General features: G+C 49.3%; 1 protein-coding gene across 4 annotated transcripts in view; it reads left to right on the top strand.

The window, feature by feature from the left end:
• LOC119969424 (solute carrier family 12 member 5) overlaps positions 1-18,345 on the top strand; it is a 1,634,719-nt gene that overhangs the window by 1,529,100 nt on the left and 87,274 nt on the right. For all 4 annotated transcript variants that reach the window (XM_038803049.1, XM_038803048.1, XM_038803051.1 and 1 more), the window contains exon 11: positions 6,754-6,811. In XM_038803049.1, the coding sequence (XP_038658977.1) occupies positions 6,754-6,811 (58 nt within the window). The remainder of the gene's footprint in view (positions 1-6,753; positions 6,812-18,345) is intronic.

The raw sequence follows: 18,345 nt of genomic DNA, 5'->3' as shown, positions 1-18,345 counted from the left end.
AGCCAACCTGTTGCTAATATGATAATTAAGAGATAACTTTCATTGCTGCAGTGTACTAAGCATTAAATGGCTTCCACATGGTTATTAGGCACAGAGGCTGACAAGTGAGGATTTTAGTAAGTATGGATAGAGGCTGCTTAATGCTAAGAATATTAAATTAATTAGAGTTATGTTTAAGATTTTAAAAATACTTGAAAATGAAACATTATAAATTATCTTTCCACTTATCCTGTATGAGATTTGCTACAGATATTTCTACTGATTGGGTCTTGAAAGTGCAGTGGTAGTGTTTTGAATGTGTGCATTGCAAGTTCATGACCTGCCATTCGCCTAAACAACAAACATCCAAAATGATACTGCAATGCCAAACTATCTCTCTTGCAGATCTACTGGGCTGAATCATAGCTTGCAGGCACATATTTGGAAGTGGATGGTGGAATTGACGGGATGTCAGGAAGCCAGCCCCAACCCTCTGTCCTGGAACGGACTCAAGGGGCAAACTAGGTCTATTGCCGGTTCTCTGTTCCACATTTAACTGCAGCATGCTTGGTTGGCAGCAAGTAAACTCTGTGACAGACAGAGATGGGTTATCGTTGTCAAGATGTTAATTGCTCATTTAATGTGCTTTGACATGGGTTTTCATATTTAACTGTTGTTCCATCGGTTACACATGCTTTCTGGAAAGTGCCAGAGTAAGCAGGGTGAGAACACAGCATCAGCTGAGGGGGCTGAAGACATAGTGGGAATCAATGGGAATAGCTATTGAAGCTACACAGCTGCCTTCTTCCTTGCTTATGGGAAGGGCTTTGTTCACAGTACTTTTGTTGGGAGGTTTTTATTTGCTGCTTAGGAGATTACGTTGACAACTCTGGAAGTTACTACGATCAGAACAGCATAGGTGTTGCTTACTGTCTCCATGGCAATGCCTTGATTGAGTCGACTTGCCATTCAATTTTTCTCCTATAGTATAAACTGTTGTGATGGTTTGAAATTTGGCATTCTTGGGCGGGATTCTCCCATAATCGGTGCGATCGCCGGAATCCGGCACCAAAACCAGCGCGGATCACTCCGGAGTCGGGCCCCCCCAAACAGCACAAATTCTCCGGCCGGGAATGGGCTAGTAGCGGCGTGACGCCATTCGTGACGGTGACACCTGCCGCGGATGCGCGGCGTCACAGCACAAAAGACGACCCCCCCGGAGACCCGACAAGATGGTCGCCCGCAGCGCGACATCGAGGCACTCCTGGATGCAGTAGAGCAGAGGAGGCAGGCCCTGTACCCCATACACGGCCGCAGGGTTTCCCCACGCCTCAGCCGGCACCTGTGGAGGGAGGTGGCAGAGGCCGTCAGCTGTGGCTGCAACACCAAGGACAGGCACCCAGTTCCACAAGAAGGTGAATGACCTTGTCAGGGTTGCCAGGGTGAGTAGCCCCCCCCCCCCCCCCCCCCCGATGTGCGGTACACCCCCAGGTGTAACTAACCCTAACCCGAACCCTAACAGGAGAAGTGCACACACAACAACAGGGAGCGTGAGAGGACCGGAGGGGGCTCAACTGATGTGAGACCACTCACTGTTCATGAGGAGAGGGCCCTGGAACTGGCAGGCGGACGCGAGGACCGGGAGATTGCCGAAGCAGAGGTCGGGGACGCACCACCAAGTGAGACCCCCACGGCCCGTCCCCCTTCCCCCATATCCCCCCTCCCCCATATTCCCCATATCCCCCCTCCCCCTTATCCCCCCTCCCCATATCCCCCCTTCCCATATCCCCTCTCCCCCATATCTCCCCTCCCCATATCTCCGCTCCCCATATCCCCCCATCCCCATATTCCCCATATCCCCCCTCCCCCATATCCCCTTCCCCCATATCCCCCTCCCCCATATCCGCCCTCCCCCATATTTCCCCTCCCCCATATCCCATTCCCCCATATCCCCATATCCCCCCTCCCCCATATCCCCCGATCACCGCCCACGTGTCTAACCATGCATGCTGTATTGTGTATTGCAGGACCAAACGTCGAGGCACCCGTGCCCGTGGATGCCGACCGCCCGCAGGATGCCCCAGGGTGGCCACGAGACAGGGGCAGGCCTGGAGCAACATGGAGACGACGTCCCCGTCTCGTGCGATTGCAGCGACGCAGGCGTGTGACACCTAGCAACGAGGGGGGTAGCCACAGGCCCCACTCGCAGCTGAGCCAGGACACCCCTACCCAGGACAGCCCTACCCAGGACAGCCCTACCCAGGACAGCCCTACCCAGGACAGCCCTACCCAGGTCAGCCCTACCCGGGACACCGACACATATGACACCGACACACAGGACACTGACACACAGGGGACGGGTGGACAGGAACCACCACCCCAGGGGACCATGGACTCTGGGTCGGACAATGATCACGACACAATGCCACTGCTTTCTCCAACACCCTCCACCATCACAGAGACACTCACCTCGGTTGGGCACTTTAGTGATGAGGCTTCTGGTACACTCACTGGTGCGCACAACACAGCCGTACCGGTACAGCAGGTGGAAGTAGGAGCAGCCGAGGGGCCAGGCGTTCGGAGAGTAGGCCAGCCCCAGCAACCATCTGCTGCCCAGACGGGTCCCGGGTTCCTGGAGTTACCACACCCACCCATAGACCCAATGCAGCCACCAAACCTGGGACGATCAAGGGGGGTGACGGCTGGCTTGAGGAGGCTGCAGACGCAGGTGGAGGAGTGCACCCACGTCCAGGTGCTGGGAGTGGTGCCGGTCATGTGTGCCACCCAGGCTGACACCGGTGGTGGCGTCCACGGTGGAGGCAATGGGTGCAACGGTGTCAGACATGGGGAGCAGTATGCAAGGCCTGGGGCTTTCCATGCAGGCAGCGTCTGACGCCGAGGACATGGCTGCCCTCTCACAGGAAGCCATGAGCCAGAGCCAGCGGCAGATGGCAGAGTCACTCAATGCCGTGGCCCAGTCTCAGCAGGCCATGGCCCAGTCTCAGCAGGCCATGGCCCAGTCTCTGCAGGCCATGGCCCAGTCTCTGCAGGCAGTGGCCCAGTCTCAGCAGGCCATGGCCCAGTCTCTGCAGGCCATGGCCCAGTCTCTGCAGGCAGTGGCCCAGTCTCAGCAGTCAGTGGCCCAGTCTCAGCAGGCGGTGGCCTAGTCTCAGCAGGCCATGGCTCAGTATCTGCAGGCAGTAGCCCAGTCTCAGCAGGCCATCACTGGGGGCATCGGCGCCATTGCCCAGGTGCTGGCCGGTGTCGCCCTGACACAGACAGGGATGGCCAACTCCCTGAGCTCCATGGCTGCAAACTTACAGACCCTTGTCGATACCAGGGCAAGCCTCCAGGACTGACAGCGCCAGGTGTCGGGGGGACGTCGGATGGTCGGTTCGTTCGCATCCCCGTCATGTAGAGGCCCGGGGGTCATTGGGCACCCCGAGGGAGGAGGAGGTGCTGGGGCCCATTCCGGGTCCCCCTGTAGGGGAGGCCCCTGAACACCAAGGCACCTCGGACTCCCCCCCCCCCCACCCTCCGTCCCAGGTGCATCTGGTGGGCAACAGGCAGGACAGACTGGCAGCTCGCCACCCCAGTCGCTAGAGCCGCAGCCTGGCCCATCTAGGCAGGGCGCCCCAGGAAACGGCCGCCAAAGGGATCGTGAGTCACAGGGCAGGAATCACAGGAGTCCACCTCAAGTTCTGCTGTACCGTCTGGGGAACCACCTAGACGTAGTCAAAGGGCCCGTAAGGCCAAACAATTAGACATTGAGTAAGTTGGCACGGGTACAGAGCACAGACGAGTTATAGGGGCTCGGGCACATGTATGGACTTTCACAGCTACAGAAGCTGCATTTGTGCTCTATCCGAAGTGTGCGAGGGTGTCGGGAGCGTTGAGCACCAGTGTGTGTGTGTGAGAGGTGGTATTATGTCGGCCCCAGGTGAGTGTGCCCTCCCCTCCTCCCGGGTCACCCTCGCCATCCCCCTGGGCAGAGGACGGGTTCATGCGCTGCAGTGTCACTGCCGCATGCAGGGACGGTCCAGGTGGATGGTGGTACTGTGGCCATGGGTCAGGCATTGTCCAACAATGTAGAGCCCAGAGCTCATCGCAGAGCGGGTTGTCATCATCCTCCATGGCCTGCAATAGACATGCTTCCACAGGCGACCGTGTGAGCCTGGCCCGTTGTGCCGCAGGTGGATGTGCAATGGAGGGGTGGTGTGCATGCGAGTAGGGTGGGGGTGTGTTATGGGAGCGGTGTTTTCAGAACCCCAAAATGTATCATGGAGTTCAACCAACCTCTCCCTTTAATGAATTGTTGCTTTTGAAGCACACGGCTTGGTCTCCAGGTGTGGTATTACAATTATGGACACATGGGTTTTTAAACACAAAACAATGTTTATTCCATGAATTCAACTTAATCTTTTTAAATAATCATTGGATCACTTACCACCCCTTACTTCAAAGATAATCCCGAAAATAATACAACACTAAATAATCCCTCAAAATGTTCCTTCAAACCTCCAAAAGACTTAACACCTTTAAACAGAAACACATCAGGTTAAAGACATTAATATTATGAGTTTAAATCACCCAAATAATTAAAAGATAGTCTTTCCTGGCAGAGATCACCACAGATCCAGCTCACTGCAAACACAGACACACCCAAGCTCTTTCTCTTCATGCAGCTCTCAGCAAACCAGCCAGACACTTTTCAGCTGCTCTCTCAAACTGCAACTAAATGCAGAAGTGAGCTCAACTCAGCTGCCCCCACCCTCTGACATCAGTTCAGTAATAAGAGCGGCTTCATTTCTTAAAGGTACATTGCTTAAACATCCATTTCTTAAAGGTACGCTCACATGACAGGTGGTTGGTGGTGGGTGGGTGGGGGGGGGTGAGGATGTTGGTGGTGGGTGGGTGGGGGGGTGTGGGTGTTGGTGGTGGGTGGGGTATGCGTTCTGTGCCCATACTCGGCGATTCCCACGCCCCCTTAGTCTGTGAACTGGGTGGCTATCAGCCTGTCCCGTGCCTGCTGGCCCAGCCGGTAACGACGACATACCAGCATTGCCCGTACCCCCCCCCCCCCACCACCACCACCCCCACCCCCCCCCCCCCCCCCCCTCCCCGCAGCCAGGTGCCATGGGCTGCATGGTCGCCTCTGATGGAAGCTGGCACCTGGCCAGGCGGAACACCTCCCCCGTCCTTTCCCCCCTCCCCGGCACTCGCCCCCTTACCCCGGCACTCGCCCCCTCCCCCTCCCCGGTACTTGCCCCCTCACCCCGGCACTTGCCCCCTCCCCGGCACTCGCCCCCTCACCCAGGCACTCACCCCCTCACCCCGGCACGCGCCCTCTCCCCCCTCCCCGGCACTCACCCCCTCACCACGACACTCGCCCTCTCCCCGGCACTCACCCCCTCTCCATCCTCCCCGGCACTCGCCCTCTCTCGCCTCCCTGGCACTCACCCCCTCACCCCGGCACTCACCCCCTCACCTAGGCACTCACCCCCTCCCCGGCACTCGCCCCCTCGCCCCGGCACTCGCCCTCTCCCCCCTCCCTGGCACTCGCCCCCTCACCCCGGCACTCACCCCCTCCCCGGCACTCACCCCTCCCCGGCACTCGCCCCCTCACCCCGGCACTTGCCCCCTCCCCGGCACTCGCCCCCTCACCCCGGCGCTCGCCCCCTCACCCTAGCACTCGCCCTCTCCCCACTCCCCGGCACTCGCCCCCTCCCTGGCACTCGCCCCCTCACCCCGGCACTCGCCCTCTCCCCAGCACTCGTCCCTCACCCCGGCACTCACCCTCTCCCCCCCCTCCACCCCCCACACACACACCCCACCACACACCCCCCACACACTCCCCACCCACTACACCACCACCACCTTCCCCCACCACACACACACACACCCTCCACACACACACACACCCCTGTACACTGACTGCGGCCACGCAGTCACTTCTCCTGCGGCCACCCCACGCTGTGACCTACCTCCACGCCGTCCGGCGTCAACCATCAGCACTGATTGACGCCGTTATATACGATGGTTTAATTCAAGCCAGCGTGACCCGTGGTCACGTCGGCGGGACTTCGGCCCATCCGGCCAGAAGAATTCGGGCAGCCCCGGGGTCTATAGTGTCACGCCGGTCCCCGCCCTTCTCCGAGGTGGGCGTGCGATTCACGCCTCGGCAACTTTTGTGGGGTCCGAGAAGTCGGAGGCCGGCGAGGGCAGGATTCACGCCGACCCCCGGCGATTCTCCAACCCGACGGGGGGGGGTCGGAGAATCCCGCCCCTTGTGCCTTTTAAATATACTTCTATAAGCAACACACTTTAGCAGCCTTGCATTTTCATTTAATACAGGCGAATGGAACATTGAGCTTGCAAGTTGTATGGAAATTTTTGGGAATTGGTGTGCATCAGCTAAATAATATCATTGGGACCCAATTTTATTATTTTTAACTGCAAACCACCAAGGACCTCTGGTACTGGAGTTAGATGAATGGGGATCAGATGCAAGCAACATCTGTACATTGTTTCCACTGACAACCATTAAGTCAGGCATTACTATTTCTAAAATAAAATAACCCAAATGCATTTACACTACCAGTGGTACTGTAAGAAAGAGACTAAAATATATTTTGTTTAAAGAAATGTCACTTTTGGTCCTGTGAAGTTCTATAGATTTGTCCCCGGGTCCGCTTTTTTTTTAATGAACACATCATTGAAATAATCCATTTATCTTGATCTGAAACTGTTTTAATCCTTTATACCTCATCACAGATGTATCTACTATCATTCTCTTTGGGGCATGCATTGAAGGTGTGGTACTCAGAGACAAGTAAGTACATTTTATTCACTGCTGATAAAACACGCATCAAAGGAACTGAACATGTGTAGTCACATGATAAGATGCATCCTTCAGTCCGTTCTTCTTCATCAGCCCCTTTCCTATTTAATTTTTCCTCAATCCGACAGAACAGAGAAGTTAAAGAGCAAGTGAAGACTCTATGACACTTGAGAGTGCATTCCCCCATATATAAGTTAGCAACCATGGGTGGAGCAACTGTAGCTACATTTAGCCTGAAAACTCCTGGGAAAGGAAGGGGGGAAAAAAATTAAATAGCTTATTGTTGATGTTAGTCTGAACAGTACACATAGAACCATGTAGCGCATTAGGAAACCATTCAGTCTATTGTCCTTGTGCTGATTCTTTGAAAGAGGTCTCCAATTGGCCCACTCCACTGCCTTTTTCATATCGCTCTGCAAGCTTTTCCTTTTCCTATAGTTATCCAATTCACTTTGAAAGTTACTATTGACTCTGCTTCCACCAGACATTCAGCTCGTGGATTTCAGAATGTGTGGGTTTCAGTTCAGACCGGGATTGAGCTGAACAGTGTGCTGCCCTCAACCCGCATGCACCCCACAACAACCTTCGACCCACAGACCATCAGAACAATCTACCTCCAGTCACCTTTTAGGCCCTCACTCGTGCCGATATTGAGGTGTTTCTCAGGCCTGCAGATCGAAACATCAACACCTTCTGGAGAGGCAGGAAAAAATTGGGAGTAGATATGTGAGGTGAAATGTGTGCAGAGAATGCAATCAATTTTAATTTTAATGGATTCATGGCACCTCTGGCCTATATTACCCAAACTCTCCAGACATAACCAACTGACTTGCTGGGTCATTTTAGAAGGCAATTAAGAGTCAACAACAGTATTGTGGGACTTGAATCACATATACTCCAGACCAAGTTGGACTGGCAGGTTAGTTTTCCAACAGGATGTTCACTTTTTTTATGGCAATCCAGCAGATTTCAGAGTCAACTTGCTAGATCTATTGAATTCAATTTCACAAACTGACAAGAATTGGAGCAAATGACTAGGATTCTGGACAGTGCCATTATGAGTCGGCTACCATAGCCATGTCTAAATATTCTGCTGTTATATTTTGTAATGAAGATATGATAACTATTTAGTGTAATAGTCGAAGAACTGGGGCGGGATTCTCCCATGCCTGGCGGGGCGGAGGGCGGGGGGGGGGGGGCCCCGCGGGACGAAGTGGCGTGAACCACTCCGGCATAGGGCACCCCCAAAGTTGCGGAATGCTCCGCACCTTCAGGGGCTAGGCCAGCGCCAGAGTGGTTTGCGTCCCGCCGACCGGCGTGGAAGGCCTTTGGAGCCGCGCCAGCCGGGGCTGAAGGGACTCTGCCGGCCGGCGTGGGTCTGCGCACGCGCGGGAGCGTCAGCGGCTGCTAATGTCATCACCGCGCATATGCGGTGGGGGGGTTCACCTTCGCGCCGGCCATCACAGAGGCTTACACGGCCGGCGCATAGGAAGAGAGTGCCCCCACGGCACAGGCCTGCCCGCGGATCGGTGGGCCCCAATCGCGGGCCAGGCCACCGTGAGGGCACCCCCCAGGACCCCGGAGCCCGCCCCCGCCGCCAGGTCCCACCGGTAAGGGACCTAGTCCAATTTACGCATAGAACGAGCCGGACTTCGGCCCATCGCGGGTCGGTGAATCGCCGGGGTGGGCTGCTACGAGCGGCCGCCGACCGGCGCAGCGTGATTCCCGCCCCCGCCGAATCTCCGGCGCCGGTTAATTCAGCAGCCGCGGGGGTGGGAATCCCGCACCCCCCGCCCCTGATTTTTTTAAAAATCAAATATTGTTCGAACACAAGTGTGTGATTTTTTTTTTAAAAGTCTTTGGTAGATGTTTCAGGGCCTCTCTAACCTTGAAATCTTTAAATATTTTGCACCATTACCTTTGCAAAACAAAAACTAATTTTCCAGTGCATAAAATGTAAAGCAAACTGGCTCCACCTAAGCTCTGAAATTTTCCATCCACATTACAAAAGCAAAAGAAATTGGCTGGTTGAAGTAAATGTTGCTGCCGTCCATGTTGATGCCACCTTGGGAGAGAATTCCTTTTTATGTTTATCAGCATCATGTTGCCACCATCTGAATTTCCACACAGTCACTTGGTGACTTTGAAGTCACTGAAGGTTCATCTGTTTTCCCAGTTTGTGACAAATGACATTAATGCCCTTTGCAACACTTATGGAATCTGTCCAATTTCATCTCCTGTCCTTTCAGCAACCTCTGGGTTATTTTGAAGGGTGAAGGTTAGAACCAGTCTTTTTACCTCTGTACTTGCTGACTACGCTTTCAGTTCTACAGCTGGGAATCACTCACTGTGGTACGGATCCAGGTCAAATTCTACGCTTGCCAACTGCACTTGCCATTTCAGGATAGATGGAAAAAAGCAAAGTAATTAATTCCATTTTAGCTCACCCATCTATAAAGTTCCCTCAATTTATTTTGGCTTCACTACATTACCTTGGATTGCAAAGAAATCACAACACTGAAGCTGGCCATCCCACCCAAACAGTCTGTGTTATCTTTTACACACAAACATTAGTCCTAATCCTGTGTATAGCTCCGTTCCCATAATCCTTTATTCCATTTTCCTTCAATCACCCAGCTAACCTGTTCTCAAATGTTGACATAATTTCAGATACTATATTCTACAACCTCATGACCCTCCTTTTGAAAAAGGTTGTCATCAACACAGATGAGCCCACTACAGTCCCCATCCAACATTCATTCCGGCAGCATGTACTGGACAATAATTAGATCCCTGATTAATTCACCCTTGCACCCTTGAAAGTCCTCATGCCAGTCCCAATTTGCTAAGTAGATGCCTTTCTGTCCTATTTTTAGAGAGTTCTGCATATAACTTTCCTATACTGCTTCCTGTCTCATAAGCCTATGATCTCATCGCTTAATCAGCTCCATTCAGAGCTGCAAAGGTTATTTTTCCTCAGGTTGACCTCACAATTCATGCATCACCTGACAGTGAGGATCAGTCTTTTCTCTGTGTTGTCCCCAGAGCTTGAAAATCCTTTTCATGTCTTGGTGACAAGAATTGGGCGCAGTTTACTTGGCATGATCTCACGCATACTTCTAAAATAAAATACACAGTGGCCGTTGGTGATACAATCTTCTATACCTAATCCACAGGGACTCTCCAGCAGAGCCAAAATGACAGATAGAGTTGAAATTATCATAGAATTTACAGTGCAGAAGGAGGCCATTCGGCCCATCGAGTCTGCACCGGCTCTTGGAATGAGCACCCTACCCAAGGTCAACACCTTCACACTATTCCCATAACCCAGTAACCCCACCCAACACTAAGGGCAATTTTGGACACTAAGGGCAATTTACCATGGCCAATCTACCTAACCTAATTGCGCCTTTTGTGTTATGCTAATGTCCAGCAAGCTGGAACTAGGAAAGGGTCAGTGTCTTAGCCTTTTGGGAGAAGTAGTGGGGGTCAAAAGACCTGCCACACAATTCCACACCCAAATTCCACAAAAACTGAATCTCTTTGCGGTATTAGGCGCGAGCTTTGGGATATCAATGAAATTGGAAGATACAAGTGGGAGTTGGGGTATTCACAAGGCGAGGACATCTTTGCAGTATTTAGAAATATTTTTGAGTTAATGGTAAAAAGAGAAAAAAAATCTGAAAAAAGGAGGAGCAATGTCCTGCAGTCAACATCGCAATGAAGCATTCTGGGAATAGTGTCCAACAGTCAGCATCACACTGAAGCATTCTGGGAACAGTGTCCCACAATCAGCATCCCAGTGAAGCATTCTAGGAATAATTTCCTACAGTCAGCATCACAGTGAAGCATTCTGGGAACACTGTCCTGCATTCAGCATTGCAATAAAGCATTCTGGGAACAATGCCCTGCAGTCAACATCGTAGTGAAGCATTCTGGGAATAGTGTCCAACAGTCAGCATCGCAGTGAAGCATTCTGGGAATAGTGTCTTACAGTCAGCATCGCATGAAGCATTCTGGGAACAATGTCTGACAGTCAGCATCACATGAAGCATTCTGGGAACTGTGTCCTACAGTCAATTCTTGTTGAAAAGAAACAAAGAGTGACATCACAGGAAAACCATTGGAGCTGAGAAAATAAAGGGGCACGAGAAAGAGCAAGCATGAGAGCAGAGACGGAAAAAAGAGAGCGAGAAAGAGCAAGTCTGAGAGCAGAACTGCAAGGATAAAAGAGCACGAGGGAGAACGAGACTGAGAATGGAGCTGAGAGGATAAAAGGGCACAAAAGCGAGACTGAAAATGGCACTGGGAGGATAAAAGAGCATGAGAAAGAACGAGACCGAGAGTGGAGCCGGAAGGATAAATGGCTAAGACTCCACAGGAAGGAAGGTGACCACCAGGAAGAGCAAGTGGACTAGGAAGTAAGTGCAGGAATCTTCTATGGCCATCTCCCTGCATAACAAACATACCACCTCGGGCACTGTTGGGGGGAATGGTGTCTCAAGGGAAAGCAGGAACAGCCAGATTTGTTGCACCACGGTTCGTTCTGCTGCTCAAGGAGGAGTAAAAAGTGTGGGAATGCAATAGTTATAGGGGATTCAATTGTAAGGGGAATAGATAGGCATTTCTGTGGCCACAAATGAGACTCCAGGATGGTATGTTGCCTTCCTGGTGCTATGGGCAAGAATGTCTCAGAGGGGCTACAGGACATTCTGGAGGAGGAGGGTGACCAGTGACTGGTTGCGGTACACATTTGTACAAATGGCATAGGTAAAAAAAGGGACGAGGTCCTAAAAGCAAAATATAGGGAGTTGGGAAGTAAGTTGAAAAGTAGGACGTCAAATGTGGTGATTTTAGGATTACTAGCAGTGTTGCATGGTAGTCAGAGTAGAAATAGCAGGACATATCAGATAAATAGGTGGCTGAAGAGATAGTGCGAGAAGGAGGGTTTTGGATTCCTAGGACACTGGGACTGGTTCTGGGGAAGGTGGGACCAGTACAAACTGGACGGGTTACATCTGGGCAGAACCGGGACTGATGTCCCAGAGGGAGTGTTTCTGGAGTGGTTGAGGAGGGTTTAAATTTAAATGGCAGTGGGGTGGGGACCTATGGAAGGAGTCAGAGGAGGGGGGAAACACAGACAAGAGCAAAAGGCAGAAAATGAAAAGAAAAGTGACAGAGGAACCAAGGGCCAGAATCAAACAGGGCCTCAATGAAAAATAATGGGAACAGGACAAGGAATGTTATAACGACAAACCTTCAGGCTTTCTGCATTGATGCGAGGAGCATTCACAATAAAGTGAATGAATTAATCACCCAAATAGATATAGTCGGGATTTCGGGATTACAGAGATATGGTTGCAGGGTGACAATGGGGGACTTCAATATGCAGGTGGACTGGGAAAATCCGGTTGGTAGTGGATCCCAAGAAAAGGAATTTGTGGAATGTCTAAGAGATGGTTTTTGGAGCAGTTTGTGACAGAGCCTATGAGGGAACAGGCAATTCTGGATTTGGTGACGTGTAATAAGAACATAAGAACTAGGAGCAGGAGTAGGCCATCTGGCCCTCGAGCCTGCTCCGCCATTCAATGAGATCATGGCTGATCCTTTGTGGACTCAGCTCCACTTTCCAGCCCGAACACCATAACCCTTAATCCCTTTATTCTTCAAAAAACTATCTATCTTTACCTTAAAAATATTTAATGAAGGAGCCTCAACTGCTTCACTGGGCAAGGAATTCCATAGATTCACAACCCTTTGGGTGAAGAAGTTCCTCCTAAACTCAGTCCTAAATCTATTTCCCCTTATTTTGAGGCTATGTCCCCTAGTTCTGCTTTCACCCGCCAGTGGAGACAACCTGCCCGCATCTATCCTATCTATTCCCTTCATAATTTTAAATGTTTCTATAAGATCCCCCCTCATCCTTCTAAATTCCAACGAGTACAGTCCCAGTCTACTCAACCTCTCCTCATAATCCAACCCCTTCAGCTCTGGGATTAACCTAGTGAATCTCCTCTGCACACCCTCCAGTGCCAGTATGTCCTTTCTCAAGTAAGGAGACCAAAACTGAACACAATACTCCAGGTGTGGCCTCACTAACAACTTATACAATTGCAACATAACCTCCCTAGTCTTAAACTCCATCCCTCTAGCAATGAAGGACAAAATTCCATTTGCCTTCTTAATCACCTGTTGCACCTGTAAACCAACTTTCTGTGACTCATGCACTAGCACACCCAGGTCTCTCTGCACAGCAGCATGCTTAGTATTTTATCGTTTAAATAATAATCCGTTTGCTGTTATTCCTACCAAAATGGATAACCTCACATTTGTCAACATTGTATTCCATCTGCCAGACCCTAGCCCAGGGGTGGGCAAACTACGGCCCGCGGGCCGCATGCGGCCCGCCAAAGGTATTTCTGCGGCCCACCAAGTCATTAAAAAAAAAAAAAAAAAAATTTTTTTTTTTAATTTTTTTTTTTTTTTTTTTTTAATTTTTTTTAAGGTTAATGGGGGGGGGGGGCTGTTGGGTTACTTACTGGTATAGGGTGGATACGTTGACTTGAGTAGGGTGATCATTGCTCGGCACAACGTCGAGGGCCGAAGGGCCTGTTCTGTGCTGTACTGTTCTATGTTCTATATGAGGCGCCCAGAATCATAACCGGGTGAAGTAATTATTTTACTTAATATACTATGCGGCCCTTTGTGAATTGTGAATTTCTGAATGTGGCCCTTGCACGGAAAAGTTTGCCCACCCCTGCCCTAGCCCATTCACTTAACCTATCCAAATCCCTCTGCAGACTTGATCAGGGAACTTAAGGTGAAGGAACCCTGAGGGAACAGTGACCACAATATGATAGAATTTACCCTGCAGTTTGAGAGGGAGAAGCTGCAATCAGATGTAACAGTATTACAATTAAATAAGGGTAACTACAAAGACATGAGGGCGGAGCTGGCCAGAGTTGTTTGGAGAAGGAGCCTAGCAGGGAAGACAGTGGAACAGCAATGGCAGGAGTTTTGGGGGTTTTTTAGGGAGGCACAACAGAAATTCATCCCAAGGAGGAGGAAATATGCTAAGGGGAGGACAAGGCATCCATGGCTGACAAGGGATGTCAAGGACAGCATGAAAGCGAAAGAAAAAGCATACAAAGTGGCAAGGATTAGTGGGAAACCAGAGGAGTGGGAAGCCTTTAAAAGTGAGCAGAGGACAACTAAAAAAGCAATAAGGGGGGAGAAGATGAAGTATGAGTACAAGCTAGCTAGTAATATAAAGGTAGATAGGAAGAGATTTTTTCAATATATAAAAGGTAGAGAGAGGCAAAAATAGACATTGGACCACTAGAAAATGTGGCTGGAGAAGTAATAATAGGAAACAAAGAAATGGCAGACAAAGTGAATAGTTACCTTGGTACAGTCTTCACGGTGGAAGACACCAGTGGGATGCCAGAGCTCCAGGAGAACCAGGGTGCAGAGGTGAGTGCAGTGACCATTACTAAGGAGAAGGTTCTGGGAAAACTTAAAGGTCTGAAGGTGGATAAGTCACCTGGACCGGATGGACTACACCCCGGGTCCTAAAAGAGATAGCTGAGGAAATTATGGAGGCATTGGTGATGATCTTTCAGGAATCACTGGAGGCAGGAAGGGCCCAGACGACTGGAAAGTGGCTAATGTAACACCAGTGTTTAAGAAGGGAGGCAGAAAATGGGAAATTATAGACCGGTTAGCCTGACTTCGGTCATTGGTAAGATTTTGGAGTCTGTTATTAAAGATGAGATCGCAAAGTACTTCAAAGTGCATAGTAAAATAGGACTGAATCAGCACGGCTTTGTCAAAGGGAGGCTGTGTCTGACAAATCTGTTAGAGTTCTTTGAGGAGGTAGCAAGGAAGTTAGACAACGGAGAACCAGTGGATGTGATTTATTTAGATTTCCAGAAGGCCTTTGACAAGGTGCCGCATAGGAGACTGTTAAATAAGTTAAAAGCCCAAGGTATGAACGGTAAGACCCTGGCACGGATAGTGGATTGGCTGACCGGCAGAAGGCAGAGAGTGGAGATAAAGGGATCTTTTTCAGGATGGCAGCCGGTGACTAGTGGTGTGCCTCAGGGGTCTGTGCTGGGACCACAACTTTTCACAATATACATTAATGATCTGGAAGAAGGAACTGAAGGCACTGTTGCTAAGTTTGCAGATGATCGAAAGATCTGTAGGGGGACAGGTAGTATTGGGGAACCAAGATGGCTGCAGAAGGATATGGACAAGCTAGGAGAGTGGGCAATGAAGTGGCAAATGAAATACATTGTGTAAAAGTGTGTTGTTATGCACTTAGGAGGAAATTAGGCAGAGACTATTTTTGAAATGGAGAAATGCTTTGATAATCAGAAGCACAAAGGGACTTGGGAGTCCTTGTTCACAATTCTCTCAAGTTAATGTGTAGGTTCAGTCAGCAGTTAAGAAGGCAAATGCAATGTTAGTATTAATGTCATGAGGGCTGGAATACAAGACCAAGGATGTACTTCTGAGGCTGTATAACTTCTGAGGCTGTATAAGGCTGTGGTCAGACCCCATTTGGAGTATTGTGAGCAATTTTGGGCCCCGTATCTAAGGAAGGATGTGCTGGCCTTGGAAACGGTCCAGAGGAGGTTCACAAGAATGATCCCTGGAATGAAGAACTTGTCATATGAGGAACGGTTGAGGACTCTGTGTCTGTACTCGTTGGAGTTTAGAAGGATGAGGCGGGATCTTATTGAAACTTACAGGATACTGCAAGGCCTGGATAGAGTCGACGTGGAGAGGATGTTTCCATTTGCTGGAAAAACTAGAACCAGAGGATACCATCTCAGACTAAAGGGACAATCCTTGAGGAGGAATTTCTTCAGCCAGAAGGTGGTGAATCTGTGAAACTCCTTGCCGCAGAAGGCTGTGGAGGCCAAATCACTGAGTGACCTTAAGACAGAGATAGGTAGGTTCCTGATTAATAAGGGGATCAGGGATTATGGGGAGAAGGAAGGAGAATGGGGATGAGAAAATATCAGCCATGATTGAATGGCGGAGCAGACTCAATGGGCCGAGTGGCCTAATTCTGTTCCCATATCTTATGGTCTTATTATGGATGGGACTTGAACATCCAGGGGTATTCAGTGTTTAAGAAAGACAGACAAAAAGGAAAAGGCGGTGGGAATGCATTGCTGGTTAAACAGGAAACCAATACAACACAGTGAGGAAGGATTTCGCTCTGATGATGTAGAAGGCTGTATAGGTAGAGCTGAGAAACACCGTTGGCAAAAACTGTATATAGACCAGTAGTGGTGATGTTGGGAATGGCATTAAACAGGAAATTAGAGTTGTGTGAGATAATGGAACGTCTGTAATTGTGAGTGGATTTAATCTGCATATAGATTGGGCAAATTAGTAACAGTATTACAGGAGGAATTCATGGAGTGTATACGGGATTGTTTTCTAGACCAAAATATTGAGGAACTAACTGGAGAATGTCATCCGAGACTGGGTATTTGTGTAATGAGAAAGGAATAATCATCAATCTAGTTGTACAAGGCGCCTTCGGAAGCGTGACCATGATATGATAGAATTCTTCATGAAGATGCAGAGTGATAGAATTAATTTGGAGACTAAGGTCCTGAATCTTAATACGATGGTATGAGGTGCAAGTAGGCTGTGTGGACTGGGGAATGTTACTTAAAGGAATAATGGTGAATAGGCAGTGACAAACATTTAAAGAGAGCATGGGTGATTTGCAACCATTGTTCATTCCTCTTTATCGCAAAAAATAAACAGGTAAGGTGGCCAAAACATCACTTACAATTGAAATTAGAGATACTATTATCTCCAAGAAAGGGCATACAAATTGGGGGGGGGGGGGGGGGGGGGAGAACAGATTGGGAGTAGTTTACAAAGAAGTAAAGGGGGGTGGAGGTGGTGCAGTGGTTAGCACTGCTGCATCACGGCGCTGAGGATCCCGGGTTGGATCCCAGCCCCAGGTCACTGTCTGTGTGGAGTTTGCACATTCTCCCCGTGTCTGCGTGGGTCTCACCCCCACAACCCAAAAATGTGCAGGGTATGTGGGTTGGCCACGCTAAATTGCCCCTTAATTGGAAACATTTTTTAAAAAGAATTAAATAAAGGAGGACAAAGGGATTAAGAACGGGAAAATAAAGTATGAGTGTAAACTTGCAGAGAACATGAAAACTTTCGATAGGTATGTGAAGAGAAAATGATTGGTGAAGACAAGTGTAGGTCCCTTACAGTCAAAAACAGGGGAATTTATAAAGGAGAACTAAAAAATGGCTGACCAGCTAAATACATACTTTGGTCTGTCTTCACAAAGGAGGACACAAATAATGTACCAGAAATGTTGGGAACACAGAGTTTAGTGAAAGAGGAACAAACTGAAAGAAATCAGTATTAGTAACGAAATGGTGTTGGAGAAATTGATGGGATTGAAGGCTGATAAATCCCCAGGGCCTGATAATCTATATCCTAGATACGTAAGGATGTGGCCCTCGAAATAGTGTATGCATTGGTGGTCATCTTCCAAGATTATATAGACTCTGAAGCAGTTCTTACAGTGGTAGCCAATGCAACCCACTGTGTAAAAGGGAGCTGGAGAGAAACCAGGGAGTTATAGAACAGTAAGCCTGACATTGGTAGTGGGAAAATGCTAGAGTCTATTCTAAAAGATTTAGTAGCAGAGCACAAAGGAATCAGTGACAGGATCGAACAGAGACATCTTGGATTTACAAAAGAAAAATCGTGCTTGGCAAATCTACTGGGATTTTGTTGAGGATGTAACTGGTAGAGTTTATGAGGGAACCAGTGGATATAGTTTATTTGAACTTTCAGAAGGCTTTCAACGAAGTCCCACATAAGAGATTAGTGTGTCAAATTAAAGTGCATGGGATTGGGGATAGTGTATTGAGATGGATTGAAAACTGGTTGGCAGACTGGAAACAGAAAATAGGAAGAAATAGATCTTTTGCCAAATGATAGGCAGTGACCATTCGGTATCACAGGGATCAGTGCTGGGACCCCAGCTATTCAAAATATAGGTTAATTATTTAAATAAGGAAACTAAATGTATTATGTCTAAATCTGTAGTTGACTGGGCGGGAGGGTGATCTGTGAGGAGGATGATGAGATGCCTCAGTGTGATTTGGACAAGTTGAATGAATGCAAATGCATGGCAGATGCAGTATAATGTGGATAAATGAGAGGTTACCCACTTCAGTAGCAAAAACAGGAAGGCAGCTTATTATCTGAATGGCTATAGATTGAGAGAGGGGAATGTGCAACGAGACCTGAGTGTCCTTGTACACTAGTCGCTGACAGTAAGCATGGAGGTGCAGCAGACAATAAGGGAGGCAAATGGTATGTTGGCCTTCACTGTGAGAGGATTTTAGTACAGGAGCAGGATGTCTTGCTGCAAATATATAGGGTCTTGGTGAGACCACATCTGGAATATGATGTGCAGTTTTGGTCTCCTTATCTGAGGAAGGATGTTCTTGACATAG

This window comes from Scyliorhinus canicula, chromosome 7 (genome assembly GCF_902713615.1).
Source record: "Scyliorhinus canicula chromosome 7, sScyCan1.1, whole genome shotgun sequence".
NCBI lineage: Eukaryota > Metazoa > Chordata > Chondrichthyes > Carcharhiniformes > Scyliorhinidae > Scyliorhinus > Scyliorhinus canicula.
Note: the sequence above shows the minus strand (reverse complement) of the source record. Positions and strands in the feature narration are given on the sequence as shown.